This window comes from Urocitellus parryii, chromosome 5, assembly GCF_045843805.1.
Source record: "Urocitellus parryii isolate mUroPar1 chromosome 5, mUroPar1.hap1, whole genome shotgun sequence".
In the NCBI taxonomy this organism is placed as follows: domain Eukaryota; kingdom Metazoa; phylum Chordata; class Mammalia; order Rodentia; family Sciuridae; genus Urocitellus; species Urocitellus parryii.
The window spans coordinates 632,421-651,015 of record NC_135535.1 but is presented as its reverse complement, the minus strand read 5'-3'; the positions used below and the strand labels follow the sequence as shown (position 1 = coordinate 651,015).

Sequence of the window (18,595 nt, the reverse complement as noted above, 5' to 3'; positions counted from 1 at the left end):
CCTTCCCTGCCCAGGCCCTGCCAGGAGAGGCTCCTCAGGCGTCCTGGTAGTAGCTGTTGAAGTTGATGCGCAGCAAGAAGTCCTCGAGGTGGGGCTGGTAACCACGGTTCACCAACTTGGTCACCACTGTGGAGGCAGCGGGCTGCTCAGGCTTCTGCCCTGCCTGTGCCTGGCTGCCCCCACCCTGCCTGGCCAGGGGAAGGCTTACCTTTGAAGAGGAAGTGGGAGTAGTACTTGAAGGTACTGTAGGACTGCTGCATGAGAGCAAAGTTGGGGTGCTCGGCACCCCGGGGGCCACTGGCTGGGCCCCAGGCCTGGGAGATGAGCTGGCTGCGGAACTTCAGCACCAGGCTGAAAATGCTGTGGATGATGTTCATGACCGGTGCTGCCTTCTCCGTGAGCAGGCCCCTAGGGAAGGGCAGAGCTTCTGGTAGGCTGCTGGCCTTGCAGTGTCCCTCCCTTGGGTGTCTGGGCCTCACCTGAAGACAGCCTTGTGCAGATACTCTGCATGGGCGCGCTGGATCTCCTCAAGGTTGCCCACTGTGGCCAGCCGGGCCCTGAACTCACACCAGCTGACGTGCAGGATCTGGTTGGCGATGTAGCCCTGGGTGACCTTCACAAAGTGCTGCATCTCATGTTTGAACAGCTGCAGCTGGCGGAACTGCACTGAGCCAGCTGCGTGGCTCACCAGGGCTGGCAGAGGACAGAGGGTGAGCACAGCCTGGAGCCCCCACACAGGGCAGGTGGCTCCAGAAAGACCTCACCTGTACGCTTGAGGTGGAAGCAGATGTCCTTGAGCGTCCACATCATGAGCTTCAGCTGCAGCAGGAAGGAGAAGATGCCGCTGTACTTGCTCAGGCAGTTCTCGGTGATGACGATGTTGAGGGGCCAGTCGACCTGCTCAGGAAACCCTGGTCAGTGCTGGCCCCACAGGACAGGCCTCCCTATGACGCCTGCTCACGATGTGCTGCTGACCTTGTACCTGAGCTCCAGGCAGCTCAGCACATCCGGGGCATTGGGAGCAAACACTTCAGGCAGGTACTTGAGAGCGAAGGAGAGGTTGGTGGCATGTGGGGTGTCCCCATGGAGGCTGTACTGGAGGGCCTTGCTCAGGATGCAGTTGAGGACCAGTGGGTTGAGCAGTTCCCCAGGTGTCTGCCCAGCCCCGAGCTGAGGCAGGAAAGGGACAGAGTCCCCAGGAGTGCCAAGTACAAGCCAGGCCACCTAGGTAGGGCTGGTGCCTGCCTGGTCACCAATGCCCCAGGCTGTCCCACAGTCAGGCTGCCAAGCTCCAAGCTGCCAGGGGCTGTGGTGTCTGGAGGGCAGCCAGGGTGGGCCCGGGGCCAGCACCAAACTATTGTGGGGCTCCCCTCTGGCACAATTCCCCCCAACTCCACAACCAGGGTCACCTTCTCGAAGAGCAGGTCACTCAGGGACTGGGCAAACTCCCCATCCTCCATCAGCAGGAAGTGCCGCAAAGCCTCAAAGTGCGCTTCCAGGTGCAGCTCCGCAAAGAAGTAGTCAACCGCAGCTTTGTTCACCAGGGAGACGCTGGGGCGGGGCGAGGGGCGGGGTCATGGCGGGTGGGCGGGGTCACGGCGGGTGGGCGGGGCGAGGAGGGGCTCACACTCACTGGGCAGCCAGCGGGGCAGTAAGGGAGCGCTGCATGAGCACCGGCAGCGTCAGCAGCTCAGTCAACTGCACCGTGGTCTCGTCTACAGCCGACTGCACCCGGGGGTCCACGGGGAAGGCGAAGGCCCGGGGAAGCACGTGGCGTACCAGGTGGGCAGCGGGGGCCTCTGCTGCAGAGAACAAGGCAGCTGTCATGGCCGCATGGAGGCGCGCTGGCCTGGGGCTCCTGCCTTACCAGTGGGTGGACAGTGACTCACACATGGACTCGTAGGTGTCCGGGTACTGCTCCAGGCGGTACCGACTGGCCAGTCCTGCCACATAGGCCTGCTCCTTGCCCCAGCGCAGCGCCTCCACCTCAGCTGCTGCCTCAGGGCTGCTCGGGGCAGCTGTGCCTTCCTGAGAATCCAAACTCAAGGTGGGCACCCCGCCCAGCAGCTGCTCCCAGGCCCCCTTGGGTTTGTGTTGGAAAAGGGCATGTGGGGCTCCCTGCATGCTCCCCTCCCCAGGCTGTGTCCTTCCAACCTGACAGTTTGGAGGCCAGCTTGGAGAGAGGTCATCATTGTCACCATTCTTCCCTGCACCTGAGTGGACACAAATGAGTAGAAGGGACATCAGAGCTGAGCATCTGCCCAGGGTACACAGCATGGGTGGCCCAGGGAGTCCCCACACATGCCCCACAACGGATTTGGTCCTGGTTAATAGACTTGGCATCTGGGGGCAACTTTCCACACTCCTGTGCCCTCCCCAGTTTGTGGGCCCCAATGCCCCCAGCCTGACCACCAACTGTTCCTCTCTGACCTGGCTCCTCAGAGACACTGTCTCCCAAAGTGCTGGACTTGGACGCAACAGAGGGCAAGGTCTGCAGGCTGCCCACTTTGGGACAGCAGATGGAAGGCTCTGTGTCTGCAGGTAGCTGTGGCCCATGTTCCAGGGCAGGGTTCTGTACTTCCAGGCTTAAGCCTGCCTGAGACTCGCGGCTAGGAGGGTTCTGGTGGGGCCAGGGTGGGTTGGGCTCAGCTTCTAGCATGTTCTCCCCCACACTGATGCTGGCATCCGACACGTGCCCGTGGACGTTCCACCGTGGCCGGGAGGGAGCCACGTCTGGCATGTTCTCCCCCACCCTGATGCTGGCATCCGACACGTGCCCGTGGACGTTCCACCGTGGCCGGGAGGGAGCCACGTCTGGCATGTTCTCCCCCACCCTGATGCTGGCATCCGACACGTGCCCGTGGACGTTCCACCGTGGCCGGGAGGGAGCCACGTCTGGCATGTTCTCCCCCACCCTGATGCTGGCATCCGACACGTGCCCGTGGACGTTCCACCGTGGCCGGGAGGGAGCCACGTCTGGCATGTTCTCCCCCACCCTGATGCTGGCATCTGACACATGCCCGTGGACATTCCACCGTGGCCGGGAGGGAGCCACATCTGGCATGTTCTCCCCGACCCTGATGCTGGCATCTGACACGTGCCTATGGAGCTGCCCCGTGGGCTGGTTGCTTCCCTCCTCAGAGGTGGCATGCCTGAGTGGGGGGGACAGAACCATCTGTGTGCCCTCGTTTGTGCCCTCCCATGGCGCGTGCTCCTCAGGGCCCAAGCTGCCCTCATCAGCCTGGAGGGGACCTGAGGAAGGTGAGGTGGCCGCGGCTGGCCTCAGGACGGTGCTGAAGTCGTACTCCTGTGGCTGGGCAGGCTGTGTGCCCGCTGTGGCATGGGCCTCCCCAGGGGAAACGGCAGGCAGGTCTGAGCTGATGGTCTGCAGCGCCTCCTCCAGGGGAAGGGCCCTGTTGGTCTGCACAGGCTGCTCAGCGCTGGGACCCAAGGGCAGGAAGTCTGTGATGCTGAGGCCAGCAGAGAACGGCTCAGCCCCCTCTGCCAGTCTGGTCCCCGAGCCACCAGCCCCAACTGCTGGAGACTCAATGGCCTGCGTAGCGGGCACACTCGGCCTGCCTGGACAATCCCAGGCAGCCAAGTGCAGCTCTGTGGGTGCTGAATTACAGGTAGGACCTCTGTCTGGGTGCTCGGGGCCTGGAGATGTAACCTGCAACAGGGCATTGACCTAGCATGGTCTCAGGTCTCCCAGAGCCATCTAACCCCACTCCCCACATTCAGCTCTCCCACTGAGGCCCTCAGTCCTGCTCTAGTCCTTACCTGGGAGCAGGTACCTGGGAGGTGACCCAGCAGCTCCTGGGGCTGGCAAGCCTCAGCCACGTTCTTTAGCATCTCCTGAAATTAAGCCAGTGGGACACAGGTAGCAGCCTCTGTGCACTGACCAGCAGAGCTGGCACCTAGCCCAGCACACTCTCCACAGGGCCTCCCTGGCCCATGGAAGCCACAGCCCTGCTGCCCACACACGCTGGTGATGGTGCTTATGCTGGATCAGCAGATGCCTGGTCACCCCCTGCATCTGGCACCGAGAGACAGCACAACGCCTGTGGCAGGCTGAGGAGGGGTACAAGCCCTGTGCCATTTCAGAAGCTCAGACACACATGGTACCCTTCAAAGAGCTGCTACTTAACGTCACTATGATACCTGGACACGCTTTTCATCTTCTAGGAAAAAACGAAGCCGTGCACTTTCCAATCGGTGCCTCTGGATTCTCCACAGTGCCCTCTGCTCCCGACGAGCTGCCTCTGCAGACAACTTGCTATAGTGGTCCACCAGTGCCTGCCTGAAGCCATACCCAGAGTGGACACAGTCACCAGTCACTGCACTGTCTGTGGGTACCCCCAGGCAAGGAGGAATGTTCCCATGGGCATGTTCCTGGGCCCCTGTCCTCCATCTTCCCCCAAGAACCCCTGGGGCTCCCTGGGTGGGCCAGTCTGGTAGGGGCCCCTAGCCGACAGATGGCCAGTCAGGGCTAGACAAACGTCTCTGAACAATACCCAGAGAACCTACACGGCCTGAGGTAAGGAACTGAGCACAGAGCTGGGGCCCAGCCTGATGGGAGATGCAGTGAGCCCTCTCCTGCTCTACAAGTGCAGACCCCACAGAACTGAAGACGGACACAAAATAGCACACAGAGCAAACCCAACACAAACCCAGTGATTCTGAGCCTCCTCCCACAAGCAGGCAGCTGGACCCAAACCTGGACTGGCTCTCCCTAGTTTGACCACCACAGGGTGGGGAGGGGCCTCTGCCTGGTTCCCTGTGTGGGTGAGCAGAAGGCTACTCACATGGAGAGCCACACAGCCCAAGCCCAGCACACACAGGAGGCACACCCTCACCAGGTCCATGACAGTGTCAGAAGCAGGCACAGCAAGCGTCCTGTGACACCGCAAGGAAGTGGCCACCCCTCACAAAGGGATGAAAGTCTTCCACTAGAAGACTCAACTCCCAGTTCATGGGACAAACTAATGTACTGCAGGAGACAGACTTTCAGGAGCTACACCAGATGTGGGCTGTCCCTTTGGGCTAGTGACAGGGCTAAGATAAATAGGCGCTGTTTAAAAGTAAGACAGCAGGGTACAGCTCAGTGGTAGAGCACTTGCCTAGCATTCGTGAGGCCCTGGGTTCATTCCCAGAACAATGGGAAAAGTTTATAAAGGTAAAACTAAGCTTTCTTTTTTCTTTTTTTTGGTGGTACTGTGGATTGAACCCAGAGCCTTTGCATGCAAGGCAAGAACTCTACCAACTGAGCTATGTCTCAGCCCCCAAAATAAATAACTTTAAGGTAAACAAATAGATAAAGAGCCTAGACACCAATCATGCCATGTGACATGCCAACCAGCAAAAGGGCACTCTAGATAGCTGAGGGCACCCAGCTTGTCAGCGGCCCCAGCATGGAGCAGGGGCGTGGCCAATGCACCAGCCTCTCCACCACACTGCGTGCCTGCACTCCTTGAGATTAAACAGCCATCACTGACATTTAAGCCTGCACTGTGCCTGTGCCTGCGGCTGCCCCACCTGGCCTTCCTGTCCAGCTCTTCCTCCAGGGCTGTCAGCCGCTTCTCTCGGTCCCGGACCTCACGAGCATAGCTGAAGTCATCTTCCAGTTCTTCCTGTCGGGCCGCCAGGCGTCGCTACCCAACAAACAGCCCTGTTTGCTAAATGGGGCTTCAGCAGCCAGAACCCAGGGGGGCTAGGCCCACCCACCTTCCGGTCCAGGACCTGCAGGCTGGGCCCACCCACCTCCTGGTCCTTCACAAATTGCTCCTTTAGACGCTGAAATTGTTCTCGCTTCCGGGCATCCAAGGCCATCTGCTCGGACATCTGCCGGTCTGTGTTGGAAGGCAAGAGGAAGTCATGAGGAGCCCCAACAGAGGACCCAGGCCACAGAGGGGAGGATCTGGAGCCAAACTTACCGCTCAGCTCACTCAGGACCCTGGAGGCTGCTTCCCGGGCATGGACAATTAATTCTTGTTTTGCAATTTCCATACGTAGTTCCTAAAAAAGACAATAAACAAAGCACCCTCAGTTTTGGTCCCTTTCCTGAGATGGCCTAGGAGAGGGGCTGGCCATCAGAAATACCCGGCTTTTGCTGTTATCCACAGCCTCCCCTGCACCTGCATAGATCTGGGGCCAGCAGGCATGATACTCCACCTGAGGCCATAAGGCCACCCAGCAAGGTCAAGAACCTCTGATTTAGATCAATAACAAGGTATTCCAAGCTTTTGAGTGAGTTGACACACTCTCAGAGACACCTGGGCTCAACACTCAGGCTGTATACCCCCTTAGAGGGGACCACGTGACTCAGAGGGGCTTCCCTGCTCGGCCTGCTGGGTTGGCCCTGCATGGGTCTCCCTGCTGCCCACCATGCTATGGGCCAGGAGGGTTTCTGGGAAATGGCATTGGCCACCATCAGCCCCTCCCAGGGAACACTGGGAACGTGGCCCTGCCAGACCCACTAGTCCCCCAGCACGAGGGGCTGCAGAGGCCCCTGTGTGTAGACACGTCCCTGCCGCCTGGAGCTCGCCCAGGACGTCTACCCACAACGCAGGGCCCCAGGGAAGCCCCGCTGCTGCTGCCTGTGTCAGCAAAGCCCAGTGAAGGCTGGGCTACCCAGACCCAGGAAGAGGGAGGGCCCCTGCCTGGACACCTGACTCCAGGACATGTGTTCCACTATCGCACCCCAGACAGCATCAGGACAGAGAACACCAGAAGGGGCTGCCCCATTGTGCATGTCTAGCCCCCAGCCCCTAGCCCCTCAGTCACCCTGGATAAGGGGCAAAGGAAGCCCCTGAGGCCCAAAGGAAGCACCTTCTCCTCCTTGCTGATGGAGCTGTGGCGGGCAACCCTCTCCATCCGCCCAACGTAGACAGCACAGTCCTTCTCTATCTCCTTCAACTCCTCCAGGGAGAAAATCACCGAAATGCGAGGCACAGGGACATCCGACCAACAGAGGTAGTGCTGCCAGAAGGGGGCTGCAGTGAGCACTGGCCCCCAGTGGGACAGGGCATGAGGACCCAGCTTTGCCTCTGGGTTTCTAGGGATGTGTGTGGACAGCCAAATGCTCTTTCTCAGAAATAATTCTCTCCTATGTCCAGAAAGCAGCCCTCAATGGCCACACACAGCCGGTCTTCTCAGACGTGAGGGTACCTCCCAGATGGACCCTCCCTCAGTCCCGGCTACACAGGGGCTCCATCCAGAGCGACACCACGTGTAGGGCCACGGGTGCCTGCAGAAGTAACAGCAGGGTCCCACAGACACCCCTTCAAAGGAAGCTGAGAGAACCCTGACACCTACCCCGTGTGGAGATGCATCACTGAACATGACACCCCTGGACAGACTGGGCCCCACAGCTCCTCCCCCAGGTGCCCCGTCCCCGCTCACCCGGGGACAGCAGAGCTTCAGCAGGTTGATGGTCTTCCCACAGACGTACACGTCGTGGGCAATGTGCTTCAGGAACACAGGCACACAGTCCTCCACCTCTTTGGAGATGAGCACATAGCCATGGGTCCAGTAAAACTTGTCTAAACGTGGAACAGAACACGGAGTGGCCTGCAGTCAGTGCTGTCCCTGTCCCACAGATGTGGAGGCCCAACCCAAGAGCCTATGGCCACCTACCTCTGAAGCCAAGGTACTCGTGGTTCACCTGGATCATGAACTCCCCATACACGTCTCTGAAGACCCCGCTGTACACCCAGTCATGAATGAACCTGCCATAGCATGGGGGTGCCAGGGGTGATGGACATGGTATAACATGGACAGGCCATGCCAGCGGTGGGTAGGCGTGGGGCGAATGTGGCCTCCTCCCTAGTGCACCCACCACTTGAGTCACCCTCCTGCCTCACGTGTGGCCAAGAAAGCTCCCAAACACCACTTGATCTGAACACAGCCCTGCCCTACCTGCCCCAGAAGCCCAGGCCCACGTCCCACGCAGCACACCCACCGTGTATAGGGCTCACAGCTTGTCTTCAGCAGGGACAGCAGCACAGGGTAGTGCTCATTGCTGCAGTTGTCCAGGGCTTCCTGGTAGAGGTAGGACAGCAGCTTCACCCCCTGAACAAAGGAGCAGAGGCAGGCTCAGCAGCAGTGCCTGGAGCCCTGCCTAGGTGGGCAGCAGCACCAGGAGCCACTAGCCAGCCCCCAGCCCCGGAGCTGACCAGGCCCCCACAATCAGCAAGGGTGCAAACTCACGGTAGGAAATGCATCCCCGGGCTCTCCTCCGCTGGACCCAGGGAGCACAGTGCCAACACCACAAAGCTCAGCCAGGTACCTAGGCCCAGAGGCTAGATCAGACCAGGTGATAGGTCTCAGGTTCCCAGGCTAGGCTTAGACCAGATGACAGTCTCAGGATCCCCAAGGCTAATACCAGAGCAGGTGATGGGGCTGAGGTCCCTGAGGCCAGGGTCAGACTAGGTGAGTGAAATCCCTGCCCATCTTAGGCTCCCCTAAATGACTGGCCTACCCAGGCTTTAAAAACCACTCATACCCCATCTACCTACAGCTGAGCTTCCTGCCAGACCAGTCCAGGAACCTATGCCTATGTGTCCACCCGCATCACTACACACCCATGACTGGATGCAGCCACCTCTCCACTCCATCCCAAGCCCATGATTCCCTCAGTTCATGCCTATGATGGCCAAGACCCCCTCCTGCCTTCTCCCAGCCTGGCCCAGGTCACCACCCCCTGGGGCCTGATGACTGCCGAGACCCCCACAGGCCCTTCGCCCTCTCTGCCCAACTGCGGCTCTGCTCCACCTGCCGCCCCCCAGGACCAGGCCCCGCCCTCCCCCCACACCCCCACTCCCTGCTGTCGGAGGGTGTGTTTCTCGGTGAGGCCTCCACCCCTCTTCTTCAGATAGCACTAGCCACAGACACTTGACTGGCTTTACTAACAGGCTGGTGAGTCCCAGAGGCCACGTCCATGGACCTGTGTACTATTTGGTGGGAAACCCCAAACCTAGGCAGGGTAGACGTGGGTGTGGTGGGTGGACGGCAGCACCCAGTGACACCTAGCACCAGTGGGCCAGGGACACTCGGTTACCTCCTGCGATTGCTCTTCTGGACCTTGCTGGGGGGAGCTCACTGTGCTCCCTAGCACAGCTAGACAGCTAGCTCTCCGCAGCAAGTCCCAGGCTACCCCCCAAGTCCCCAGCCATGTGCAGAGCTTCACCTGAGCTGCCGGCCCAACTTCTTAAAGAGAAAGCCAATGGTGAGGAGGCTGAGTGTGGGCGGGGTGGCGAGGACGCAGGCCCGGTAGTACTGCAGGTACCGCCTCAAGCCGCTGGTGAAGGCCTGCAGGGGAGGCTAGGAGGAAGGTCTGCACGCAGACTGAGCCACCACCCAGTTTGGAGAGCACACGGCTCTGCTTCCAGACCCATCCTGTGCCCACCTCCCAGGCAGTGCCACCTGTCAGCTCAACCCAGCTAGAAGTAGGGATAATGCACAGGACGGCCCATCACATGCCTGGCCTCAGCCAGGCTCCACCACAGTCGCCAGCTCTGAGGCCCCAGCAATGTGGCCCTGAGTCACCCAGACAGGACAACCTAGAACCACCACCCCAGGAGCCACCTGTCTTGTCCACACATGCCAGATGGTCAGGAGCTACAGCCACCCCCTCCTGCCCCTCAGAGGCCTGGGTGTCCACCATAACCCATTCTCTACACCCTGAAGCCCTGCATCCCCTCAGGTCCCATGTTCACTCCCTCCTACCTGGATGGACTTCCCCATGCAGCTCCCGTGCACTGCCTCCCAGCCTACAGTCGGAAAGCTGGCCTCAGTGTATCATCTGTCCCTCATCAGAGCTTGAAGGGGCCACGTGGCCCAGTCCTCCCAGGCTGGGCCCTGCCCCACCTCTTCCTGACACCTGCCCCTCATCTCTCCTAGTACCCAGCTCTTGTGTGCACCTGTGCTCAGCCAGCTCAGGCCACACCTGTGGTCCGGTGGGATTCTACCAGGACCTGAGCTGGATGCAAGTCCTTTAGCAAAACAGCAACTCCCAGAAGCAGACTTGGCTCAGGACCCAAGCACCTTGAATGTCAACTCCTCAAAACAGGAGAACTGCCGCTGGTGCTGTACAACTGGGAACAGGTGACTCAGGCCCCACTTAGTTGCTGCTGGTGCCTGTCTGGCTTGCCCCACAGCACCTGGTGTTGCCCGCAGCCCCCAAACATTGGCCACACCTACCTCCGGCTAGCCTTTGGCCCAAACTCATCTGCCCCAGGGTTCCAGTGGAAGAATGGAAAAGTGATACCTCACCCCAGTCACCCATTCCTGGGAAGGTTTGGACTCGGTGATCCTGGAGTAGGACCTGAGATTCTTTCCAGAATGCAGCTGGAGGATGCCTAGCATGATGAGGCCCTGGGTTCCATCCCCAACATGAAAACAGTACCCAGAATACAATGGTTCTCCTCAAGCCAATACCTGAAACACAAGGCCCCTGCTGCAGGAGGCGCCCAGCACGGGTTGCAGGGAGAAGTGGCTCAGGCGTGTGTAGCAGGTCCCATACTCAGCCACCTCTGACAGGATACTGCTGATGCTCTCGGGAGAAGCCCCTGACACGTGGACACCCCGCTCCACAACAAAGGCCTGAGAGAGCTGCAGGATGAGAGGTGGAGTCAAAGCCAGGCATCTAGACCCCTAGCGTGGGCACCCAGCCACATACCGCCCAGAACCCCCCAGGACCAAGACACACAAGCAGAAGTTCCAAAAGTGAAAGGAAAATGGCCCAAACACACCCACTTGTGTGTATTTATTATACACCATAACAGCATATGGTCTTTCACTGACCACACTTAAAATTACACGTTCAAGGGGCTAGGATTGTGGCTCTAGCATGTGTGAGGCTCTGGGTTCGATCGTCAGCACCACATAAAATAAATAAATAAAATAAAGGTATTGGGTCCAACTACAACTAAAAAAAAAAATGTTAAAAAAAAATACGTTCAGTTTGTGGTTGTGGCTCAGTGGTCAAGTGCTCAACTGGCACGTGTGAGGCAACAGATTACAGAGTTCAGAAACAAATGCACACAAAAATGGAGTTCGGAAAGCAAAGTCTGACTGACAAGGAGGTGCCAAGACCATTCAACAGGGATGAGACAGGCTTTTTGACAAGAAGATGCTGGACAACTGGAGTCCAAGGCAAAGAATGAAGCTGGCCTCCTGTCATGGGAGGGAGGAAAGGGGGTGAAGCATTTCTTCTGTCTCACTGAGAGTCTGCAGAGCTGACCTTCCTGCCACCCGCTGCACTGACCCACCCCACCCCTGGACGTGCTCTAAGTGTGTCTGGCAGAGGGCAGGCTGCCAGCCAGCACCCAGCTGGCCCCGCGACGGCTAGGCCTTCTTACCTGGCAGAGGGAGAACGTGGCGGACACCACCCCAAGCAGGACGTTCAGCGAGTCCTTCACCAGCTCTTGCTCCTTCACCAGCAGGGGCCTTGGGGCCTGCAGGAGGCCCCCACTGAGCGCCTGAAGCTCACCTTGGCGGAGCCTGCAGAACCTGTCAAAGGCGTCCCTTCCCGCCTCAGTGAGGTAGGGCTCCTCTCTGTGGCCAGGGGGGCTGCAAGGGAAATAGAGGAAAAGATGGTGAACAGAGGGGCAGCAGGCATCTTAGTACCCTCCCACCGAGGAGCAGGTTCATCTGACAAAGGGCCAGCGCGAAGGCCATCAACTAGCAGCCTCCCCTCAGCCTCCACTTAGCACTGAAGCACAGCCCTGACCTCCACAGAGCGCCTCCCCAGCCAGTCCTGGGACAACAGCCAGGGCCACCAGAGCACCGTGGTCCTCAGCTGGCAACTCACTATGATGCGTTTTTTTTGTTTGTTTTGTTTTGTTTTTTATTGTTGGTTGTTCAAAACATTACATAGTTCTTGATATATCATATTTCACATCTATGATGCGTTTTTTAAACCAATCACAAGGCTTATGCATCCATGTTGACTCACAAAGCATCATCCACAACAGCCAAAGGCAGAAGCCACTTCTGCATTCAGCCAAGACAAGGGGAGAAACAAGGCACAACAAAGCTCACAGTGGAGCGTCCCTCACCCTGGCACGCCAGAGCACACGGGGTGGAAGACACTGCTGAGGGAGCGCAGGTCAGTCAAGTCCAGGGAGTCCCACTGACAAACCCCCACAGCAGTCAGGCCTAGAGCCTGGGGGCAGGAGTCAACAGGAGGAGCGTTTCCGTTTGCAGGATGGAAGTTGTGCTCACTGCACAATGGTGAATATACTAGTACCACAGAAGTGGACACTTAGAAAAGGTGAAGACTCTTCTGTGACCTGTCTTACAACCTCTCCAAACACACCACTTGGGATGGAAACAGTCACCATCCATCTAGTTGCTGAAACAGAAAAGGTAGGTGGAAATAGTGGGAGGAAGTGCACAGAGTCAGGCACTGCCGAGAAGCATGTGAACAGCCAGGCTCAGTGGCACAGGGCAGCAAGATCCTGAGTTCAAAGCCAGCCTCAGCATTTTAGCCAGGCCCTAAGCAACTCAGTAGGACCCTGTCTTTAAATAAATTATACAAACGGGTGAGATGAGGCTCAGTGGTTGAGCGCCACTGGTTCACTCCCCAGTACTAAATAACAAAACAAGTGTGAGAGGGTAACTGCTGCCAGTTTAAAATAGGGTGCACACTGTCCTGTAAACCCTCACCTCATCCTCACCCTCTGAGAACACCAAGCGCACACACACACTGCACACCACCCCCACACACTGCACTCCACCCCCACACACTGCACTCCACCCTGCACTCCACCCCCACACACTGCACTCCACCCTGCACACCACATCCACACACTGCACTCCCTTCCTGCACACCACATCCACACACTGCACTCCCTTCCTGCACACCACACATACACACTGCACTCCACCTTGCACACCACCCCCACACACTGCACTCCACCCTGCACACCACATCCACACACTTCACTCCACCCTGCACACCACACACCCACACCCTGCACTCCCTCCCTGCATACCACACCCACACTGCACTCTCCCTGCACACCACACCCACACACTGCACTCCACCCTGCACACCACACTGCACTCCCTCCCTGCACACCACACCCACACTGCACTCTCCCTGCACACCACAACCACACTGCACTCCACCCTGAACACTACACACTGCACTCCACCCTGCACACCACACCCACACTGCACTCTCCCTGCACACCACACCCACACCCTGCACTCCCTCCCTGCACACCACACCCACACACTGTACTCCACCCTGCACACCACACCGACACACTGCACTCCCTCCCTGCACACCACACACCCACACTGAGCACCCTCCCTACGTACCATACATATACCCTTACACTTAAAAGTAATCAAGGACACAGTTTGAGGATTGGGGAGGTGTTCAGGGTAAAGCACTGCCAGGCACGCATGGAGCCTGGTTCCAGGCCAGCTGTGTGTGTGTGTGTGTGTGTGTGTGTGTGTGTGTGTGTGTATGTGTGTGTTGTTTTCCTGTGGTGCTAGAATGGAACTTCCCAGGTATGTGATAAACACAGAGAAATTGGCTGTCCCAGACCCTGAGAAACCTCAGCCTCAGGGCCAGTCCTGTGCCCAGCAGCAGGCCCCAGGCTGTAGAGCAGTGCTGGCTTTCAGGGCAATCAGAAGGGGGAGCAGCCCTTTGTGGGGTCTCTCTGAGGCTTGAGCCCAGGGCCCTTTACCACTGAGCCATATCCTTTTTATTTTTCATTTTGAGACAGAGTCTCACTAAATGGCTAAAGCTGGCCTCAAATTTGCAATCCTGCCTTAGCCTCCTGAATTGCTGGGATTACAGGTGTATGCCATTGTGCCTGGCTCTAGTGGTCTTAAGGCAAGGGCAGAGTGTTTTTGGGTGCTGGTAGAAGAGATCTCTCTCTGGCTCAGCAGCAGCTCCTTCAACCACCTGCTCAGAGCTCACAATAGGAATTTAAAACCAAACAAGAGGGGCTGGGGAGGTTGCTCAGTGGTAAAGCTCCATCTCGTCTCTTAGCAGTGAGAGGGCCCTGGTCCACCCCCAGCACCACAAAAAATAAATAAATAAATCTAAACAAGACAGATTTGCCACTAAGTTGAATCACAGACTGATTCATGGTCCCAACAGAGGCCGTGCCAGTGGCTGTGCACTGGGACAACAGTGCCTTTGCCTCCCTGGGGTCCCTTCAGAAGCTGCTCAGGCTACGTCAGCACTCTGTTAGGTACACCAACGCTTCGGGCACTGAGCCTGCACAAGTCTACACTGCCTCAGCGTCCATGGGAATGCACGTTGGACATCCTCACACCAGAAGCAGGGCTCAGCCCCTGACAGTTCCCAGTCCTGCACCTCCTCCCAGCTCTCCTGCGGCCCACCTAGATCTCTGCCTCATATGGCTGCCCCTGATGACCACCTCCCCATGGGTCAGCTAGATGAGGCCTGCTTGGGCTGCCCACACCTCACCCTCACACCTGCAAGGACTGTGTAGACCTGCTGCACTGACCACCTCTCGCCTCCACGTGACTTCCTGGAACTCTGGGCTTGATCTGGACGCCCAGTTAAAACTGCCTGTGGGAAATCTGTCTGGATAGCACTCTGGGCCTGACAGAGGCATGGGCCCACGCCCCCCCAAGTCTTGGACCTCCATGCTTGGCCACCAGGTAGGCTGTGTACCTGGGGGCCTGTGTGTGATGAAATCTTTGTTCCATCTCGTGTCTCCTAAGCACTGAGGTGGGCCTCTCCCATCGTAAGACCCTACATTAAAACAACTCAGAAACAGATGACAGTGTGTCTGCCATCCGAGCTACTTGGGAGGCTGAGGGGGAGAATTGTGGGAGCCCAGGAGTTCTAGGCCAGCTGGGATAACAAAGCAAACTGTGTTTTACACACTACCACTAACCCTAATCACCTGAGGAACATCAGTTCTCCTCACTGGAAAGACCACCAGGGTGCCCCTCAGCACTGGAGCGCTGCAGGCACACAGACAGGACCAAGGGCATCCCTAACAGGGTGACACACAAATCAGGACATGATCATGCTTCCTAGACAGCAACCAGAACACTCCAGACAAAGTGCCAGCATTCGCAGAAGGAGGCAATAACCATAGAACCAATTTTTAAACATGTAAGGGGCTGTCAGAGAGCGGGACCATCCGACTTGTTTTGCCCATATGAGGAGACAGGACTGGAAGCCTAGAGAGAAGTGACAGGACCCAGAAGCCCCTAGAACAGCACTATGCTGGGAAGCAAGGAGGAATCCTCCTGGCGCAGATGACCACGCTGGAAAAGTTCTCCCTTGGAGGCAGTGTCCTGGCCCAGGGGCACTGAGTGACTGCCCCCAGTGACATGCTCCTCTCCAGGAGAGCCTGAAGGGGCCCAGACTCTGTATCAGACAGCTCACAGCTCCTCCAGCCCAGACTCTCCTGTTCAGTGCTCCCCAACTGGTCTCCCAGACTGACCCACAGACAGGGTGTGAAGAGGCATCTGCAACCAACATTTGGGGAAAGCACACCCTCTACACCATCCTGGGGGTTTTCACAAGGTACCATCAAGAACCTTGAGAGGACCTCACTGCAGAGGCTCTGGGCCCTGAGAAGCCCAGGGCACAAGTGGCCCCTCTGCCCAGGGAGCAAGCTGCCAGCACCAGTCAGAACATCCAACAGCACAGAGTACCCCTCCCAAGGCCTCTAAATGTGGACGAGGTTCCTGGTCTGTACCCCCTGCTCAGGGAGCATCTCCTCCTGGCACCTACCACACAGCCTGCCAGGTGGCCCCAGACACCTGACGAGCAGCCCTGGTGGTAAGGACGTTCTACTAATCTGACTGGAAGGCGTGGTCTGCAGAGGTCACTGGCACAGTAGGAACCTCCCTTTCCCTCTGCATCTCTCAGACGCGTGTACATTAGTATTATAGAGACTTCCCGCCTCCTAATCTCAGCCCTCTGGGGTCATTAGACCACAGCACACCCTGAGGCCAGGCTGATGTGGGATGGGTAGGTCATGCATTTTTTAAAAAGAATATTTTTAGTTGCAGATGGACTGTTTTGTTTATTTCGTTTTATGTGGTGCTGGGGATCGAACCCAGGGCCTCACACATGTTAGGCAAGTGCTCTAACACTGAGCTACAACCCCAGTCCTGGGTCATGCATTTAAAGGCAAAGAAAACCTCACTCACCATCCCACTCGCTCCCAGCACCTCCGCTTGCTGGGCTCATACGTGAGGGCAGCTTCCCACAGGTCCACATCTGGGGTCATGCTTGGTTCAGACTGAGAATCAGGAGTCAAATTGGATGCTGACTGGAACCCTTCGTCTTCCCACTGATCCACACTTTGAGGGACCTGGAGATCACAGGATAAAGTCAACCATCCCTATTACTTTTTGTCTGCATTCTCCAACTATGACAGAATTCTTGGAACTTTACCTACATCTATTCACTCACTAGAAGGACAGACCTTGCAAAAGGTCTCTTGTATTTTTCTTTAGCATATTTTTATTACACAACACCCCCCACCCCATGAATTACCTAAAGAATTAAACAAAATCTGTTAAAGCTACCAATGTTGCTGGGCACAATGGAGCATTTCTGTAATCCCAGTGGTTTGGGAGGCTGAGGCAGGAGGATTACAAATTCAAAGCCAGCCTCAAGCAATTTAGCAAGGCCCTGAGCAACTCAGTGAGACTCTTGTCTCAAAAAAAAAACCACCCAGGCTGAGGATGTGGTTCAATGGTTAAGTGGCCCTGGGTTCAATTCTTGATACAGAAAAAAAAAAAAAAAAAAGAAAGCTACCAATTTCCATTTTCACATAGCACATAGTCTCAATATAATTTTCTGACCCGGAGATTCCATTTTGGAGAAGCCAGTAAAGAAAACCACAGTAGATGAAGTTACATACATCAAGATGTTTGCTACAGCATTATTTATGTTTGGCAATAACCTTAACAATTTGCAGTAAGGGAATGACTGAAGAGTAATAGTGTATCCTTTACCAACACTTATCATAATACGATAAGATGCAAAAGCAAATGACAATTTACTCAGTATTTGGAAAAAAAGTCCCCACATTACAACACAGAAAGTATATCAAATAGCATGAATACCATAAACAAATATCTTTGCCACATGTAGCTGAATTCTTGAAATATAGTTTGTGAAACTCAACAGAAATTCTCCTACTTCATTTTCATTAATTTGAAGTTAAACAGCAGGTCTTAAGGGCAGAAGAAACAACATACCCTGTTAGGTAAAAGAATAGAAGGTTGCCCAGGACGGTTGGTACCAGCAAGCCCTCTCCAGTAGTTCTGCCTCCCAGACAGCTCAGCCAACCCATAACCTAGATTTGAGCTATCCCACCTTCACATGAAGAAAGAGGTTAGAAACATTTTCTTGTCTTTTTCTTTTTTGGCACAGGGGATTGAACCCAGGAGCACTTTACCATGAAGCCACATCCCCAGTCCTTTTTATCTTTTTATTTTGAGAGAGGGTCTTGTTAAAATGCTAAGGCTGGCCTCCAACTTGCCATCCTCCTGCCTCAGCCTCCCCAGCTGACAGCAGCAACCAGCACAAAGGCATTTTCCAAGCCCTTGTAGGGGTTAAGGAGAGAAAACACACTACCTTAATGGCCAGTCCAGAGAGGTCTGCACTATCAGGCACAGGGGGCAGGTCTAGTCGCACATCCATGTCATAAGTGCGACTGTGCACAAGAGCACCGAAGATCGAGATGCGGGTTTCTCTCTCAAACCTGTCTCCACAAGGGTCACCGAAGGAGAAGAGCCCTACGGTGGGCAGGCCAGTGCCTGGGGCAGCCTCCATCACTTGAAGCGTTTCCTGGACCATGCTGTGACAGGAGTACTCCTCGCTGGCGATCAGGGACTGGACGTCCATCTCCAACAGCCGCAGGTCGCAGCAGTCGTAGCCGCCGTAGGGGACGTTCCGGCCCGCGTGCCTGTTGTGGCAGAAGTAGTCCCGTTTTCTCCGCAGGGTGCGTGGCGGGCCGCTCCCTGCCAGCTGGACCAGGAGGTCCAACGCAGACCCCAGCTCCACGAGTGGACAGCACGGGTCTGCCTCCAGCCCCTCCACCAGCTCCTCCAGTCGGTCAGCCTCGGGGCCCAGGCCGCCCACTCTCAGGTCGAAGGACAACATGAGGACCTTGTTTCTCACGGGGAGCTTCGGGAGGTCGGGCTGCGGCTGCTGAGTCTCCTCTTGGAACAGGCTCGTGAAAAGGGCATTGTAGGCCACCCGCTTGAGGGTCTGCTTCGCCCGGCTCCGGGTCACGCCGCGCTGGCCCGGGCGAGCCGGGGCCGCTGGCAGGAGGGCCTCGCACAGGTCATCGAACAGCTGGGTGATGCCGGCCATGTCCGCCCTGCCCAGCCCGGGCCCCGCGAACGAAAACGTCGCCAGCCGCGGGCGTCCGCTTCGCGGTCTCGGCCCGGCCCACAGCGCCTCGACTCCGCTCGCGCGCCCGCCGCTGCGACGTCACAGCCACGCGCCCGCCGCTACGACGTCACAGCCACGCGCCGGCCGAGAGCGCGGGCGCGCCGGCTTGCGTCACGGGCGGCCCCCAGCCCCCCAGCCCGAGCCCTGAGCGCTCCGCGCACTCCTGTGTGC

The 18,595-nt window shown here is 57.1% G+C and overlaps 1 protein-coding gene across 6 annotated transcripts; it reads right to left on the bottom strand.

Annotated features, from left to right (window-relative positions):
• Positions 1-25: 25 nt before the first annotated feature.
• Tubgcp6 (tubulin gamma complex component 6) lies at positions 26-18,544 on the bottom strand. Of its 6 annotated transcripts, XM_077798603.1 has the most exons (25): positions 17,603-18,544; positions 16,165-16,328; positions 11,361-11,571; positions 10,438-10,611; positions 9,188-9,309; positions 8,209-8,287; positions 7,961-8,070; positions 7,636-7,727; positions 7,402-7,541; positions 6,829-6,978; positions 5,934-6,015; positions 5,761-5,849; positions 5,536-5,651; positions 4,162-4,300; positions 3,781-3,855; positions 2,431-3,670; positions 2,155-2,213; positions 1,890-2,028; positions 1,634-1,802; positions 1,410-1,551; positions 976-1,170; positions 765-897; positions 480-693; positions 209-408; positions 26-126 (listed from the first exon to the last, which is right to left on the bottom strand). In XM_077798603.1, the coding sequence occupies exons 1-25, from the start codon at positions 18,341-18,343 to the stop codon at positions 35-37; spliced, it is 5,067 nt and encodes a 1,688-aa protein (XP_077654729.1). In that variant the 5' UTR covers positions 18,344-18,544; the 3' UTR covers positions 26-34. The 6 variants fall into 6 exon arrangements, with proteins under 6 accessions (XP_077654729.1, XP_077654728.1, XP_077654726.1 ...); XM_077798602.1 differs by having other exon boundaries at positions 2,431-3,688; positions 5,761-6,015; XM_077798600.1 differs by having other exon boundaries at positions 1,890-2,213; positions 2,431-3,688.
• Positions 18,545-18,595: the final 51 nt, after the last annotated feature.

Bases quoted from the DNA above. Each gene is read 5' to 3' on its own strand.
- Tubgcp6 (XM_077798598.1), bottom strand. From the start codon at position 18,343: ATGGCCGGCATCACCCAGCTGTTCGATGACCTGTGCGAGGCCCTCCTG. The intron at 16,329-17,602 runs GTAGTGTGTTTT...TGTGATCTCCAG, and splicing joins TCTCTGGACTGGCCATTAAG to GTCCCTCAAAGTGTGGATCA. The intron at 9,310-10,437 runs GTATTGGCTTGA...CCTCCCCTGCAG, and splicing joins GCAGGGGCCTTGTGTTTCAG to GCCTTCACCAGCGGCTTGAG.